The sequence below is a fragment of the Coregonus clupeaformis genome, chromosome 40 (assembly GCF_020615455.1).
Source record: "Coregonus clupeaformis isolate EN_2021a chromosome 40, ASM2061545v1, whole genome shotgun sequence".
Taxonomy (NCBI): domain Eukaryota; kingdom Metazoa; phylum Chordata; class Actinopteri; order Salmoniformes; family Salmonidae; genus Coregonus; species Coregonus clupeaformis.
The window spans coordinates 1,106,252-1,124,221 of NC_059231.1; the positions used below are offsets into that span (position 1 = coordinate 1,106,252).

Sequence of the window (17,970 nt, forward strand, 5' to 3'; positions counted from 1 at the left end):
AGATTAGTTGGCGAAATGCTTGCAAAATCCGTATGGAGGTTTTGCGATTTTGTAGTGCCATGTGGAGAAATGCATTACCTTTACCAAGTGTAGTGAGTTCAGTGCGTTGTCATGCTGAGAACTCCAGTCTTTGGAATAGACCTTCCCTCATACACAACCGCAGCAACCCAAACCGTTCAACTGTGCACGCTCCCTTGAGTTAATTAACACCAGGTCCAAGCACATCACTGGATATGTTTCTATTTGTGTCGTTTTCAGATGGGACTGAGGGAGGCTTTCGTGGAAACTCATGTAGGCTAACTGCTGTTCTGCAATGGATCCTTGTTGGACTTTTTTCCAGAGGACACTCCACACTGTCAGAGCAAATTACCCATAGGCCTAGTGAATATTCATAAAATGTAGTTCAACTTCGTTCTCAAATGCAGTAGATTTGAATACGGCCATAGAGCTTACCCCATGTGTAGACTATTGCAATGTTTACAAGAAGCTGATATGACTAATGCTTTCCTCCCCTGCCCTTCTAACTCATCGACGCCTCAACTCAAAACACAAGCCAGCATACTGTAGCTGAAGGATAAGCCGTCAGTTACACTGTTAAAGACAGGGATGGGTTGGGGGAGGGAAGAGCACTGAATCCCAGTTCAGTATAAGATCCCCTCTAATAATCTTTACTTTCACAACATTATATAAGCCTCTCCAGGGAGACTTCTTAAGTAGCACCCTATTCCCTATATAGTGCACTACTTTTGGCCAGAGCCCTATGGGTTCTGTTTAAAAGTAGTGTACTATATAGGGAATCGGGTGCCATTTCAGATGCTGCCAGTCTGTCATTAGTGCCTCCCTCTTTTGGCCTCTCCGGGCCTTTATTTACTGTTAAAGCTTTTTTGCGCCGGTCATAATAAAGTGGCAGTCCAAAACCTCCCTGGCTGTAAAAGGGAATGACTTGAGGTACATGAGGATCTTTATCTGTTTTATGAGGCCTGGAGAGGCTAAGACACTTTCCCTTTAATGGAGCTGTGAGCTCTCACGTTATATAAAAGGTTTGGTCCAACAGGACTGTAATCTGAGGTGTTCATGTCAGTGTTGGTGGGTGAGAACCAGGAGGGCAGACCAGAACAGGAGCCGTTCCGCATGTTACTGCAGGGGAGAAAGGGGAGATGCGATGGGAGCAACACTAACGCACAGATGTACATTTGCAATGCAAAACATACATGCGTCACAGTGCACACAAACCAGCCAGGCTTCTTAGAAAGAGACCGTTTATATGTCTCATGTTATAATCATCCTGGACAGGTAGGCAAACCCTGTGTGATTCACCATAAATGAACCCTCCCTGAGACGCACTATCCAGCTCTATAAACTGTTCTCAGTTCAGTCTCTAAGCCTAAACAACCCCTCCCAGATACTCCAGATCTGCTGTGCTGTAAACTGTTCTCTGTTCAACCTGACCAACCTCTTACTGCTCACTCCTGAATTCCGCACGGTGACCTCAGACGCCTCGACGCTCCGTCTTTTCCATTCAGGTTGTCCCAGAGGCGCTAGCAAAGGAATCTGCCAAGGCTCAAACCAAGGCTAAAAATAGACCCTCAGTATGCCACTCCAGTGTCTGGCCCGGCCCCTCATCTCTCACTCACTCGCTCTCTCACACTCACAGCTGTATTAATAGGGCAGTTGGCTGGCTTGAAATCCATACGTAGGCAATGGCATGTGGCAATGGGAGGTAGTGAGTGCTGTTGTTGCGGTAGAAGAGCAGCAGGGACTTCTAGTGAGGGAGTACGCTCAGAATGAGGAAGTGGAGTCCAGGACACACACACAGCGCACTCTGCCAGAGGAAACCACACAAAGCAGGGCTGCCTTCCTGCCTCACAGATGGCATGCCTGTGGAGGGGGAGGGGAATGGGGGTTGTGACAGAGGCCTAGCAGAGAGCGCTGGGTGGATACAAAAGAGAGAGCTAGGCAGCTGAGCTTGGGGCTGTGTGTTGGAATGGCGCTAGCTAGCAGCAATCGCTGTCTATTCCGACGTCTTCAGATTGCATAGTGGAATCTGTTGCGCCTTTGGCCCCTTTTTGTATACAGTCCTATATCACTCCAAAGCAGTATTTTCTAAATGTACGAAATGCTATACAAACTTGGTTTAAAAAAAGAATACTTTCCAGCTACTGAACATAGCCTAATCTATATAAATATTCCCTGTTATCCACTGCAGTATGTATGTATGCCTACAGCCATTTGATTGAAATCTTCCTCCCCCACTCCTCCTAGGTGTAAGTACTGGCACTACGACGAGAACCTGTTGACGTCCAGTGTCATCATCGTGTTCCACAACGAGGGCTGGTCCACCCTGATGAGGACGGTGCACAGCGTCATCAAGAGAACGCCCAGACGATACCTGGCCGAGATCGTCATGATCGACGACTTCAGCAACAAAGGTAGCCTTGGTTTGAGCCTCAAACTTTTCAATTGAGGTTTATAATGGGGTATACAAGTTATACAACAGAAGGCTGATAGGGTTTTGTTTTTGTACCAATATTGTATTTTTTTGTTGTCATTGTAAAAAAAAGTATAAAAAAACGTTTGAACTAATGCTCACACTTGACTCCCCCCACCCCTTACTAGCTCTGACTTTGCTGACAGCTACTTTATTGAGATGTACTTCCTGTGATATGTGGTTGTCCCACCTATCTATCTTAAGATCAATGCACTAACTAAGTCGCTCTGGATAAGAGTGTCTGCTAAATGACTTGTTTGTTCTATTTTGAATTTGCCAATCAGGTTAGACTAGAAGGCTTCATGACATCACTCTGCTGCAGAGTACCAGGACTTCACTGCTGTCCTTGCACATGTTCTCAGATATAACCTAAATGCATAACATGTCTATTCTTGGTTAAAAGCACCCTGCTTTGTTTCAGCTAGGCTAGTAGATGACTACAGTTGGCAGTAAGCAGGGGACCCCCACTCCAATTACCAAGTAAAGAGTCCAGCAATTGAACCAGCGCTCTGCAACAGCACTGTGCCATTGTCATGCTAAATTATCACTGGCACTGAAAAGCATTGGAGTGGAACACCCTTCCCCCCCCAGTGTTTCCCTCAGTCTTGCATTGTGAGGCCCTGCCCAAGCAATGCAACACCATTCAGTAGAACTGCGAGCCTAGTCCACCATTCAGTAGTACTGTGTGAGAGCCTAGTCCACCATTCAGTAGTACTGTGTGAGAGCCTAGTCCACCGTTCAGTAGTACTGTGTGAGAGCCTAGTCCACCATTCAGTAGTACTGTGTGAGAGCCTAGTCCACCATTCAGTAGTACTGTGTGAGAGCCTAGTCCACCACTCAGTAGTACTGTGAGAGCCTAGTCCACCGTTCAGTAGTACTGTGTGAGAGCCTAGTCCACCGTTCAGTAGTACTGTGAGAGCCTAGTCCACCATTCAGTAGTACTGTGTGAGAGCCTAGTCCACCATTCAGTAGTACTGTGAGAGCCTAGTCCACCATTCAGTAGTACTGTGTGAGAGCCTAGTCCACCATTCAGTAGTACTGTGTGAGAGCCTAGTCCACCATTCAGTAGTACTGTGTGAGAGCCTAGTCCACCACTCAGTAGTACTGTGTGAGAGCCTAGTCCACCACTCAGTAGTACTGTGTGAGAGCCTAGTCCACCATTCAGTAGTACTGTGTGAGAGTCCACCATTCAGTAGTACTGTGTGAGAGCCTAGTCCACCATTCAGTAGTACTGTGTGAGAGCCTAGTCCACCACTCAGTAGTACTGTGTGAGAGCCTAGTCCACCATTCAGTAGTACTGTGTGAGAGCCTAGTCCACCATTCAGTAGTACTGTGTGAGAGCCTAGTCCACCATTCAGTAGTACTGTGTGAGAGCCTAGTCCACCACTCAGTAGTACTGTGTGAGAGCCTAGCCCACCATTCAGTAGTACTGTGAGAGCCTAGTCCACCACTCAGTAGTACTGTGTGAGAGCCTAGTCCACCACTCAGTAGTACTGTGTGAGAGCCTAGTCCACCATTCAGTAGTACTGTGTGAGAGTCCACCATTCAGTAGTACTGTGTGAGAGCCTAGTCCACCATTCAGTAGTACTGTGTGAGAGCCTAGTCCACCACTCAGTAGTACTGTGTGAGAGCCTAGTCCACCATTCAGTAGTACTGTGAGAGCCTAGTCCACCATTCAGTAGTACTGTGTGAGAGCCTAGTCCACCATTCAGTAGTACTGTGTGAGAGCCTAGTCCACCATTCAGTAGTACTGTGTGAGAGCCTAGCCCACCATTGTGAAAAGCTGGCTGAGTAATTCACCCGAAGAGGGGGCACCACAACACAAAAGAGACGTAACGGACACTGACTTCATGAGAACATCAAGAGCTCGGGGAATTCATCTCATTAAGCATGCAGCCTGCCACTGAATGCTATTACCAAAGCCTGTTACAACATTATAAACCATCTGTATGCTATCACTAGCACTTCACTGTTTGGCCAATAAAGCTATAATCTGGCAGTTGGAAACAGGGTTTTGAATGAGAAAGACGCCACATTATTTCTCCGATTTCACATCAGTTGTTGCACATTTTTGTTCTACAGCAGGCAGCCACAGCCAAACATTACACAAGTAATTCTAAAGGTTGTGACTAGCTCACAGACTGCAAGCGATATAGAGCTCTGTCAGGGGCTCATCATCGTTGCACTGATGTTGTGGAATTAAACTCAAGGTTATGGTTTATAAAATAGTATTCTAGGGTCGTTACAGAAAAATCTCTCTCTATAGTTAAAGCATGAAACACTCACTTCCGATAGGTACTTATCACAGTGGGAGGCCGTGCTTTGTCTTGCTTCAACAAAAGCGGTACCTGCTGCGTGCTAACCCGGTAGCGACGAACCTACCTTTTTCTACTTGTAGAATTGCAATTCTCGTCAGTAACCAACAACTTGACTTTGAGCCAATCAGAGAGCACCAACCCCCCCACGTGGGCGAGCCAACAGGAGTGACAACAAAAATGGAAAGAGGGCGTTTTCTCCGTACATCCACAGTTAAATGTCATGAGCCAGTCACACTTCATATGCAATGTAGGCTATGGGATGTTAGCTAAGTGCACAGACGCAATGCACACAACACAATACTTCCTGCAAGCTAGCTAACCACTGTAGCAAATATTGACATAATGCAATCCCAATGGATTAGTTTCCATGAAACCGCTGTCTGTGTTAACTGCTGAGTGTCCTTAGCTAGCTGCACTACATGACCAAAAGTATATGGACACCTGCTCGTCGAACATCTCATTCCAAAATCATGGGCATTAATATGGAGTTGGTCCCACCTTTTGATGCTATAACAGCCTCCACTCTTCTGGGAAGGCTTTCCACTAGATTTGGAACATTGCTGCGGGGACTTGCTTCCATTCAGCCATGTGCATTAGTGAGGTCGGGCACTGATGTTGGGTAATTAGGCCTGGCTCGCAGTCGGCATTCCAATTCATCCCAAAGGTGTGCGATGGGGTTGAGGTCAGGGCTCTGTGCAGGCCAGTCAAGTTCTTCCACACCGATCTCGACAAACCATTTCTGTATGGACAATTTTGTGCACCGGGGCATTTATATATGTAAATACTGTCATACTTTACATAGCACAATAATGATCTAATACTGTAGTATATATCCTATTGTGTACATATCAGGCTATTACTAGGCATACTACCTCTTCTATTACTTGTTATTGATTAGACTCTTATTGATTTATTGTACTGCAATGTTATGGGGCCTAGCACACAAGCGTTTCACTGCACCTTTTGTACTTCCTGGTAAACTGTGTACCGGACAAATAAAACTAGATTTAATCTCCCTGTCGGTCTCCAGTGCACCTGAAGGAGAGACTAGAAGAGTACATTAAGCAGTGGAACGGCCTGGTCAAACTGCACCGCAATGAGAAGAGGGAGGGCCTCATCCAGGCCAGGAGTATAGGAGCCCATGTAGCAACTCTGGGACAGGTAGGTTCCAGCTACTCCATCACATCTACACTTACTGTGTGTATGGATGAGACCAAGGGAAAGGGGGAATGAATGGATTGATCTGGAGCCACTAATATAGATTGATATCCATATAGATGGAAAGATGGGGAATGGTAACAACTCTTGTGTCGAGCAGCTGTTCTCTCCAGTGTGTGACGTGTTTGGCTGCTGTGTGTCCTGTCTATAGGTTTTGGTCTATTTAGATGCTCACTGTGAAGTCTCTGCCAACTGGTACGCCCCTCTGGTGGCCCCCATATCCAAGGACAGGTATGAGTGGTCTGCGGCTGTGATTTTTGAACATTTCTACTTCGTATATGATGACTTGTTGAACTGTAATAATGAAAAAGATTCTGATCCATCCATCAATGAATGGTGCAGGTCATGAATCGTCTCTACCAGAAACATCTCTGTATTATGTCACAGCAGAGCCACAACATAACTAGTGACATACATTGAAGTTAATACAACCTAATTAATGTGCAGATTGTATTCAAAATGTGTGTGTATATATAGGTGTATCCATCCATGCTGAATATGCAATGCCTGGACATATTTAGTAAACTGTTTATCTATGCTAAATATAGATTAGTAATTAATATGCATTTAGTGTAGTGGAAGGCCCAAAAAATTGTCATAAACTGTTCTCTCTGCTACCGCACGGCAAGCGGTACCGGAGCGCCAAGTCTAGAACCAAAAGGCTCCTTAACAGCTTCTACCCCCAAGCCATAAGACTGCTGAACAATTAATAAAATGGCCACCCGGACTATTTACATTGACACCCCCTCCCTTTGTTATTACACTGCTGCTACACGCCGTTTATTATCTATGCATAGTCACTTTACCCCTACCTACATGTACATACTACCTCGACTAACCTGTACCCCCGCACATTGACTCTGTACAGGTACCCCCTGTATATAGCCTCGTTGTTTTATTGTGTTTTTATTTTATTTTTTACATTAGTTTATTTAGTAAATATTTTCTTAACTCTTTCTTGTACTGCATTGTTGGTTAATGGCTTGTAAGTAAGTCTACACCTGTTGTATTCGGCGCATGTGACAAATACAATTTGATTTGGTCTGCCCCACTGTAACATCGTGTTTGTGTGTTCTCATTGCCTGTTTCCAGAACGGTATGCACTGTACCTCTGATAGATTACATAGACGGCAGTGACTATACCATAGAGCCCCAGCAAGGTGGTGATGAGGACGGGCTGGCCCGTGGAGCCTGGGACTGGAGCCTGCTGTGGAAGAGAGTCCCTCTCTCCAGCAGGGAGAAGGCTAAGCGAAAGCATAGGACTGAGCCTTATCGGTAAACATCCTCATGCCATGCATGCCCATCTAAAACCCAGATGTATTGTTTTTTCCCCCCTCTTGTGTGTGTGTGGTGTGTGTGTGTGTGTGTGTGTGTGTTATGCATGAAACCCTCCATCTCCCCACCGGCTGTCCCTACCTAGAACGGTGTGCACGGTCCCTCTCATAGACTCCATACATGGCCAGACATTCCACATTGACCCACAAGGGGGAGGGGACGAGGATGGTTTTGCCCGCGGAGCATGGGACTGGAGCATGCTCTGGAAGCGTGTGCCCCTCAGTAGCAGGGAGAAGGAGAAGAGATTAACTAAAACTGAGCCCTATCGGTAATTAATCTGCACTAAAAAAATCTATCCTGCTAGCAACATCAACCCCTAACTGAGGCACAAATGATACAGTTGAGCATACGATATGGCATGTTGTATATGCTGTCTGCATGTACATTACTATTTGCTTGGCTTACTCACTACTGCTTGGCACTTCTCTATAGTGTATAATTGTATGCTGAACTACTAGTGATCTGCAAACTTTAACTATGAAACACAAGTGCTACCTCATAATAGTCTGTAGATGTAACAATACTCTGAAAGCTATGTAATACCCATTAACTACTAGCTGTAGCGCTCAATGTGGTTTATTAATTGCTCTAAATGGAAATTAGCCCTGGTAAATTAGTGCCGAAGTTCATGCTATTGAGGAAACGCCTATGGCCTGGACCAATTAAAGGTATCATTTTGGCATAACACTAACTGCTAGCAGTCTGATACCTAGAAGGAAGAATCACACTTTTGACAGTTGCCACTGCTTGTCTTTGAAATTAAACTCTTTGAAACTCTCTCACTAATGTCCTGCATTCTCCTTCTCAGTTTCTCTTGGTGTGATTTCCTCACCAATAATCTCTTCTGTCTTCTCCACAACTCAGTACCCTATCACGTTATTCTATTTTTTAACGAGTTAAGTCCGTAATGTTTCACCTTCGGTGGCTAGCATGATATTTGGTAATAGGGATTGTATGGGCGCACTCTTTGGGTCAATGTTCTTGTTCACTCTTTTTGTCATAATGCTTATGTTTCTCCCCATTTCATCATGTATTCACCTTCTTCCCTGCTACATTTTAGCTCTTGTCCCTCTCTCTGGATGAGACACCTGTGGATTGTGGGTAATGTAGTTTTGGGCCTTTCTCAGGTCTCCTGCCATGGCTGGGGGGCTGTTTGCCATTGAGAGGGACTTCTTCTTCGAGCTGGGCCTCTATGACCCAGGACTGCAGATCTGGGGAGGAGAGAACTTTGAGATATCCTACAAGGTAAACACTACGACCACCACCTCTCAATCACCTATCGAAAGATTTCACATCATTATAAAGTACGTAGGCTGTTGTTTGTTCCTTTATTGATACTGTTATGTGTCATTCATATTGATTAGTAGCTGTTATTTATTTCCTGTGGATTTCAACTATGTTATCTCTCTATTGTACTGGTATGCTATCGTATTTTCTGCTTTGTATGTACCATCTCTGTAACTCCAGCATGTTCTATTGTCCTGATCTGATCCCAGATCTGGCAGTGTGGTGGCCAGCTGCTCTTCGTGCCGTGCTCCCGTGTGGGACACATCTACCGCCTACAGGGCTGGCATGGCAACCCACCCCCTGCCCACATCGGCTCCTCGCCCACACTTAAGGTCAGTGTGCCAAGTCTGCCAAACTAAGCACCCAGGATGCCCCTCTTAGCCTGCTCCCAGATCTGCTTTCAATCTCTTTCCAACTCCTATGGTGATTGTCATAATGACCATAAGAGTTGGCAGGTCAACACAAACAGATCTGGGACCAGGCTAGCCCACTATGGCAAATCCTTGGCAGCTTAACTTTGCTAATTTGAGCTGACCTGGCATCTGCTTATTTACTTGGATTCATCCTTGTAAAGCAATATGGTTCAGCCAGTTTCAAATGTCTACAAGGGTGACTAGATTATGTAATGATATATTGTGCTAAGCACAGTTCATGTAGGCCTACAGCCGTTTATCAAATGGTCAATAGGGATTCATTGTATGGATATCATATGTATCTGGTATCTGTCTTGTCTCATAAAACATCTTATGGAAAAAACACCATATGAGAAGTAGCATATGGATTGACTGACTGATTGACAACTCCTCTTGAAGGACATCATTCATTGAAAGTAATAATTGTCCATCATTTGGTGTTTTATTCTGATCCTCCCTGCTCCAGAACTATGTGCGTGTGGTGGAGGTTTGGTGGGATGACTACAAGGACTACTTCTACGCAAGCCGGCCGGAGACCCTCACCCTGGCCTACGGGGACATCAGCCAGCTCAAGAAGTTCAGAGAGGAGCACCGCTGCAAGAGCTTCAAGTGGTTCATGGAAGAAATCGCCTACGACATCCCCATGAACTACCCACTGCCCCCCAAAAACGTGGAGTGGGGAGAGGTAGGCTAGAGTATTTTAGTTTATTCATACTACACAATAGTAGCTAAGAGCTGAATTTCAGTCTTACTTCGTTAAAATATCATCATATGCATCTGTTGAAGAGTAGTGTGTTACTGTCCACTACATGACCAAAAGTATGTGGACACCTGCTCGTCGAACATCTCATTCCAAAATCATGGGCATGAATATGGAGTTGGTCCCCCCCTTTGCTGCTATAACAGCCTCCACTCTTCTGGGAATTCTTTCAACTAGATGTTGGAACATTACTGCGGGGACTTGCTTCCGTTCAGCCACGAGCATTAGGGAGGTCGGGCACTGATGTTGGGTAATTAGGCCTGGCTTGCAGTCGGTGTTTCAATTAATCTAAAGGTGTTCGATGGGGTTGAGGTCAGGGCTCTGTGTAGGCCAGTCAAGTTCTTCCACCAATCTCGACAAACCATTTCTGTATGGACCTTGCTTTGTGCACGGGGGCATTGTCATGCTGAAACAGGAAAGGGCCTTCCCCATCATGCTGAAACAGGAAAGGGCCTTCCCCAAACTGTTGCCACGAAGTCAGAAGCACAGAATAGTCTAGAATGTATTTGTATGCTGTAGCGTTAAAGATTTCCCTTCACTGGAACTAAGGGGCCTAGCCCGAACCCATGAAAAACAGCCCCTAGACCATTTCTCCTCCTCCACCAAACTTGACAGTTGGCACTATGCATTTGGGCAGGTAGCGTTCTCCTAGCGTCATTCATCGCTCCAGAAAACGCGTTTCCACTGCTCCAGAGTCCAATGGCGGCAAGCTTTACACCACTCTAGCCGACGCTTGGCATTGCGCATGGTGATCTTAGGCTTGTGTGTGGCTGCTCGGCCATGGAAACCCATTTCATGAAGCTCCCGGCGAGCAGTTATTGTGCTGACGTTGCTTCCAGGGGCAGTTTGGAACTCGGTAGTGGGTGTTGCAACCTAGGAAATACCATTTGTACGCGCTTCAGCACTCGCCGGTCCCGTTCTGTCAGCTGAGGCGTTGTTGCTCCTAGACGTTTCTACTTCACAATAACAGCACTTACAGTTGGCCTCCCGAGTGGCGCAGCAGTCTAAGGTAGTGCTTGAGGCGTCACTACAGACCCGGGTTCGATCCCAACCTTCGCCTCTCCCGAGTCCGTAGGGGAGTTGCAGCGATGGGACAAGACTGTAACTACCAATTTGGATATCAGCAATTTGGGAGAAAAAGGGGTCAAAGTAAAAAAATATATAATAATTTAACAGCACTTACTTATTTGGGAATTTTTATTGATGATCATATTACCTTTCTATACGGAACATCTGCCCTGGCCGACTCCGCAAGTAGAGCTCTTGGGGGAGTTATAGGAAAAAACAAAAACACTCAAAGATATTGGTTATGCTACGTATTCAAAACTGTATCAGACATGCGTGTGTCCAGTTCTGGACTATTCAGCCGGAGTGTGGTGTGCTAAGAGGTATTTAAAAAACGAACATGTCCATAGCAGAGCAGTACGTTACTTTTTATGTGTCCACAAGTTTGCACCTATACTTGCAATAACTGGGGACATGGGCAGGGAACCCAGTGAAGTGAGATGGAAAGCGTGTATTTTTTAGTCATTTTAGCAGACGCTCTTATCCAGAGCGACTTACAGTTAGTGAGTGCATACATTCTTTTTTTATTTTTCATACTGGCCCCCCGTGGGAATCGAACCCACAACCCTGGCGTTGCAAACGCCATGCTCTACCAACTGAGCTACATCCCTGCCGGCCATTCCCTCCCCTACCCTGGACGACGCTGGGCCAATTGTGCTCCGCCCCATGGGTCTCCCGGTCGCGACCGGCTACGACAGAGCCTGGATTCGAACCAGGATCTCTAGTGGCACAGCTAGCGCTGCGATGCAGTGCTTTAGACCACTGCGCCACTCGGGAGGTCGCATGTATGCCGAGACTTTGGAATAGACTGTTGGATATGCCAACTGCCAGAATAGCTAGTAAAGTTTTTCAATGGGATCTATCCATAGGGGGAGCCTGGGCAACTGAAATGTCTGACTGTGAACATCTGTATGAAAACCAAATTAAGGGAGACATAGATATGATTAAAATACAAATGTTGATGCAATATGAAGAAAAAAATGGGTGGAGGAGATTAATCATAAACCTAAATTGAGAACCTTTTGTTGAATTAAGGGTGAATTTGTGTGTGAGATATATTATGTATAACTTACCTAAAAGCAAGAGACCGCTATGTGCACAGGTAAGATCAGGGATATTGCCTCTGCGTATTGAAACAGGTCGGTATTGTGGTGAAATGGAAGAGGAAAGACTATGTAACTATTGTGACCTGGAAGAAATAGAGAACGAAACTCATTTTATCCTCTATGGCCCTTTCTACCACGATATACGCTTTCTCTTATTCCAGAAAGCACACCAGATATACCCTGGCATTATGTGGCTGAGCCATGAGGAGGAACTCAAATGGTTTTTTGTCCATTGTGTATTTCTGTTTGCGGAATATTTAGGTAAAGCCTGGAATCAAAGAAAAAGGGCTACCTATAATTACATTGTACAAATATTTAGCTTCTATGTGGTAAATGCACGTGTGTGTATATACATTGTGTATAGGCTTGTCTCCCACATGAATCTTCTCTTTCTACCAGACTGGATTCAAATGCCTTCTGTTTCTTTTTTTACTGTATTTCTGTATGTGTGTATATATACAGTATGAATGTTTGGATAACCTTATTTACTATTATGTATTGATTTTTACATTACATTTTTTCACTCTTTATGCGATGTGCAATGCAGAGAACACCAGAAGAATTATCATTTAATTACCACAGTGAATTATTGTAATGTTTGTTTATGTGTCAATTAATCCCATAAGGGATGGGTTGCCAAATGGCAATTTGACATGAAAATAAAATTTCATTCATTCATACAGTTGACCGGGGCAGCTCTAGCAGGGTAGAAATTTGACGAACTGACTTGTTGGAAAGGTGGCATCCTATGACGGTGCCATGTTGAAAGTCACTGAGCTCTTCAGTAAGGCCATTCTACTGCCAATGTTTGTCTATGGAGAGTACATGGCAGTGTGCTTTTATACACTTGTCAGCAATGGGGGTGGGTGAAAAAGACAAATTCACTCATTTGAAGGGGTGTCCACATACTTTTGTTTATATGTAGTGTATGTGCATTTGGACTGTATAGTGAACATTATTGCTTTGTTCCAGATCCGTGGATATGAGACCAGCTACTGCATTGACAGTATGGGCCACACCAACGGAGGCAACGTGGAGATTGGACCCTGTCACAGAATGGGCGGGAACCAGGTCAGAAAGCCCTTTGTGTCATTTGGGATTATATATCTCACTATTTATTCATAAACATTATTCGTCTTTTACTGATAAAACATCTCTTGTAGCTTTTCAGGATAAATGAAGTGAACCAGCTCATGCAGTATGACCAGTGCTTGACGAAAGGACCAGACGGGTCGGCGGTGATCATTACACACTGTAACATGAACGAGAACACAGAATGGAGATACTTCAAGGTATGCCGTTGCAGCTAACGTCCTATACAAAGTGTAATCCTGAGATATGAACCACCTCAGGTTGGTGCCATAGTTTCAATATATGATTGCTTCATAAAGTGTGGTAAACAGTTGGAAAGAGAATCCATCCTTGTTACCAATACAGTATTATGAGGTTTTCCTATCGCGCTACATCTTGAGATGGTACTGCTGAACAAAGCTTATTAGCATGTACACTACCAGTCAAAGGTTTGGACACACCTACTCATTCAAGGGTTTTGCTTTATTTTTACTATTTTTTACATTAGCAGAGTGTGCAAATCTGTCATCAAGGCAAAGGTTGGCTATTTGAAGAATCTCAAATATAAAATATATTTTGATTTAACACTTTGGTTACTACATGATTCCATATGTGTTATTTCATAGTTTTGATATCTTCACTATTCTACAACGTAGAAAATAGTCCAAATAAAGAAAAATCCTGGAATGAGTAGGTGTCCAAACTTTTGACTGGTACTGTATGTGAGGATATACAGTGAGCTCCATAATTCATTGGACAGTGACCATTATTTTGTTATTTTGGTTCTGTACTCTAGCACTTTGAGTTTGAAAGGATACAATGACAATGAGCATGAAGTGCAGACTGTCAGCTTTAATTTGAGGGTACTTTCATACATATCGGATGAACCGTTTAGAAATGACAGCACCTTTTGTACATGGTCCCCCCATTTTAAGGTACTACAAGTATTTGTTAAATTGGCTTCACAGATGTGTGTCGTTAGGCAGGTGTATTCATTTGTGTCGTTAGTGAATGCAGGAGAGCTGTTGATGAATAGTAATGATTCTAGACTTTGCTATTGCCTTTGGAGGTTGTTATTGGGGTGTGACAACATGAGGAAGACAGCAGTGTCGATGCAAATGAAGTTGGCCGTCATAAGGCTCAGAAATGAAAATCAATCATTCAGGAACATTGCAAAAACCCTGGCCATGCCCAAGTCAACAGTTTTGTTCATCATTAACAAGAAAAAAACAACTGGTGAACTCAATTATGTCAAAAGACCCGGTAGACAGAGGAAGACCACTGTAGTGGATGACCGGAGAATACTCTCTATGGTGAAGAAAACCCCCCTGACAACAGCCCAACAGATCAAAAACACTCTCCTGGATGCAGGTGTAGATGTGTCAAAGTCTACCACACGCAGAAGACTACACCAACAGGACTACAGAGGGTACACTACAAGATGCAAACCACTGATAAGCCTGAAGAACAGAAAGGCAAGATTACAGTTTGCTAAAACGCACCTAAAAGAGCCCCAAGAGTTCTGGAAAAAAGTATTGTGGACAGATGAGACAAAGATTAACATGTACCAGAGTGATGGAAAGACAAAAGTGTGGAGAAAAAAAAGAAATGCCCATGATCCAAAGCATACCACCTCATCCATGAAACATGGTGGAGGGGGTGTTATGGCTTGGGCCTGTATGGCTGCCAGTGGAACAGGCTCACTTGTCTTCATCGATGATGTGACTGCAGACAGAAGTAGAACAATGAATTCTGAAGTCTACAGAAATATTTTATCTGCTCAGATAAAACCAAATGCCTCCAAACTCATTGGACGGCACTTAATCATGCAACAAGACAATGACCCTAAACATACTGCTAGAGCAACAAAGGGGGTTTTTGATGGCCAAAAAGTGGAAAATCCTTGACTGGCCGAGTCAATCACCAGATCTGAATCCAATTGAACATGCATTTTACATGCTGAAGAGGAGACTTAAGGCAATAAGTCCCCGAAACAAGCAGGAACTGAAGATGGCTGCAGTACAGGCCTGGCAGAGCATCACCAGGGAAGATACCCAGCGTCTGGTGATGGCGATGCATCGCAGACTTCAAGCAGTCATTGCATGCAAAGGATATGCGACCAAATATTAACAATGATTACTTTATTCTACATTATGTTATACTGTCCAATGTTTTTTGATGCCCGAAAATGGGGGGGACTATGTACAAAAGCTTCTATAATTCGTAAACGGTTCATCCGATATGTATGAAAATACCCTCAAATTAAAGCTGACAGTCTGCACTTCACCCTCATTGTCATTGTATCCTTTCAAACTCAAAGTGCTAGAGTACAGAACCAAAATAACAAAAGAATGGTCACTGTCCAGTGAATTATGGAGCTCACTGTATGTAGTGTAAGTGAACTCACTTTTTCATTTCCCTCCCAGGACCTCCACAGATTCACCCACGTCCCCACGGGGAGGTGCCTGGATCGGTCGGACGTTCTCCACAAGGTCTTCATCGCAGACTGTGACACCAGCAAGAGCACACAAAAGTGGGAGATGAACAATATTGTAGCGGTTTAAAGCTACGGCCCCACAGAGGGTACTTAACTCCTACTGGAACTCACTCAACAGGATAGGGTGTCAAACACTGCACTTCAACTGTCTGCAGCATTGAGAGGTTGTTTGTGTCCAAAATGGCACCCGATTTCCCTATATAGTGCACTACTTTTCACCAGAGCCCTATGGGCAGGTGTGTCAATTGTGTATGGCAATCACCATACCCTAGCTCACCACCAACTATTTTTAAATGGGCTACTAAAATCATTCCAATCCCCATTAAAAGGCAAATGCAGTTTTAGTGGTAATAGCTGGCAGGCCTCAGAGTGGGTGGAAATACTGTTTGCCTGGCTAGAGCACATTGAGCTGAGGCAGCTGTATTGAACAGCATGACTTTTGTCTTAAAACAGTGCAGAGGTGGAAGATGGCTAAGTAACTGCCGCTTGACTTCACATGAAATTTAACTCGTTTTTAATGCCGGTGCTGAGCTAGTGCTTAGCAGCTAATTGCTGTATGACATGTTTGTAGAAAGTGAAGTCCCTTATTTACTGAGGGGAATGAAGCTACAACTAAGATGATAGTGGCTGGAGTCAATTCTGCTTGTTTTCGCTGTCTCCAAATAGCTTTTTAGAGTTCTTAAATTGTGTAGGTTTAGCTGAAATGACGCCCCTGCGTAAGGGCCCTGGTCAAAAGCAATGCACTATATAGGGGATAATGTGCTCTCTCAACTATGTCCCACGAAAGATACTTCTCCGTACACACTTGGAGAATTGACTTTTTTTCAGTTGTAGATGTTTACACATTCTTGCTCTCTTCTCTCGATCTTTACATCTTACTGGGGTCTTTGGGATATTACTGAGGGGTCTGAGAATTTTTCTAACTTAACATTGGTGGAGGATTCATTAATCAATGTGCAGAATTGAACATTTCAACAATTCAAAACCACTTCTAGTAGTCGTGTAATAAACTGCCCACTCAAGCTAGGTTCCTAAGAATCTTATGTTTTTGAAAGCTGCAATGGATTATAACCTGGTCCCAGATCTGTTTGTACAATGACCCATAGGTGTTTAATTGGCAAGAAAGCACAAACCAATCTGGGACCAGGCTAGATGGATAAGTCCACTCATGAATCATGGTCAAGTATGAACACTGGATGTTTTTTTAACACATCGGCTCTAACTGGTGAATTTCAAATGGGTATATAAAGAAAGGTTTTTATTTTATTGTTTTTATATATTTCCAGCTTGGTATGTAAATGTTGTTGAATGATGACTACAAAGCAACCAGAATCAGACACCAATTTGTTCAAAGCAAAATTAAGAAATATTTTTCTTTGGGGTATGATGTGATAAGTATGCATTTTTTAAATAATGTACATATATGTATTTCTAAAACATTGAGCTATGCAGTGGGCCTTGGATGAAGGTGTAAATATCTAACTTATAAAAAATATTGTCTGGAACTGTACTGATGGCAATAAATTGAACCTTTTTACCAACTACTTTTGCCCCTTTTCCTTGAAATGACAATTTTATTTATCCAAGTTGTACAATAGGGGCTTTTTATTGTGCTCAATTGTGATAGGCCTATTATATTCATGCCTCTTTTGAACCTTGTTAAGGTCTGATTACACTAAATCCCCCAGATTTTGGGGTCCTCACCCCTCCCCCAGATAACATGCAAATGAGACCATGGTTATCTATTCAAAAGCAAATACCTCAACACTCCAACTGCAGTGGATTTGAGGTTGGATTCTTACCTACAGGATTATAGACATGCATTTCCCTCAGACCATCTATACGCTATTCACTTGTTTGGTTGTAGACCTTGTTACCACATAAGGTGAACGTCAACCTTACAGCGAGCTAGTCTGATCAACATGACCAAAGCCTCCCTTCTACATGGATTTCACATGACTGGGAATACAGATATGCATCGGTTGTTCACATTAAGGTAGGGGCGTGGATCAGAAAACCAGTCTGGTGTAACCACCATTTGCATCATGTCTTTCGCATAGAGTTGATCAGGCTGTCCCGCTCTTCAATGGCTGGATATTGGCAGGAACTTGATCAATCCAGAGCATCCCAAACATGCTCAATGGGGGGTGCCTATGCAGGCCTTTGACATTCCAGCTGTCAGCAATTGCACTCCCTCAACTTGACATGCCATTTTGACGAAATTGGCCTTTTGTACCCAGCACAAGGTGCACCTGTGTAGTCAGCTTCTAGATATGCCACACTTGTCAGGTGGATGGATTCTTGGTAAAGAATTCCTCCCACCAAGTGGGCTTTTGACTGATCAGAAAGAGTTGTCATTTAGCAGACGCTCTTATCCAGAGCGACTTAAATTGGTGCATTCAACTTAGGATA

The 17,970-nt window shown here is 44.0% G+C and overlaps 1 protein-coding gene across 2 annotated transcripts in view; it reads left to right on the plus strand.

Moving 5' to 3' along the window:
• The window catches only part of galnt7 (UDP-N-acetyl-alpha-D-galactosamine: polypeptide N-acetylgalactosaminyltransferase 7), a 34,376-nt gene extending 17,274 nt beyond the window's left edge, over nt 1–17,102 (plus strand). Inside the window, exons 3-12 of one of the 2 annotated variants that reach the window (XM_041869037.2) lie at nt 2,263–2,429; nt 5,837–5,967; nt 6,176–6,255; nt 7,445–7,627; nt 8,487–8,604; nt 8,856–8,978; nt 9,526–9,744; nt 12,963–13,061; nt 13,154–13,282; nt 15,488–17,102. In XM_041869037.2, coding sequence (XP_041724971.1) covers nt 2,263–2,429; nt 5,837–5,967; nt 6,176–6,255; nt 7,445–7,627; nt 8,487–8,604; nt 8,856–8,978; nt 9,526–9,744; nt 12,963–13,061; nt 13,154–13,282; nt 15,488–15,625 — 1,387 coding nt within the window. In that variant the 3' untranslated portion in view covers nt 15,626–17,102. Of the gene's footprint in view, nt 1–2,262; nt 2,430–5,836; nt 5,968–6,175; nt 6,256–7,116; nt 7,300–7,444; nt 7,628–8,486; nt 8,605–8,855; nt 8,979–9,525; nt 9,745–12,962; nt 13,062–13,153; nt 13,283–15,487 lie in introns of both variants that reach the window. The other variant, XM_041869036.2, reaches the window with a different exon arrangement.
• Nucleotides 17,103–17,970: the final 868 nt, after the last annotated feature.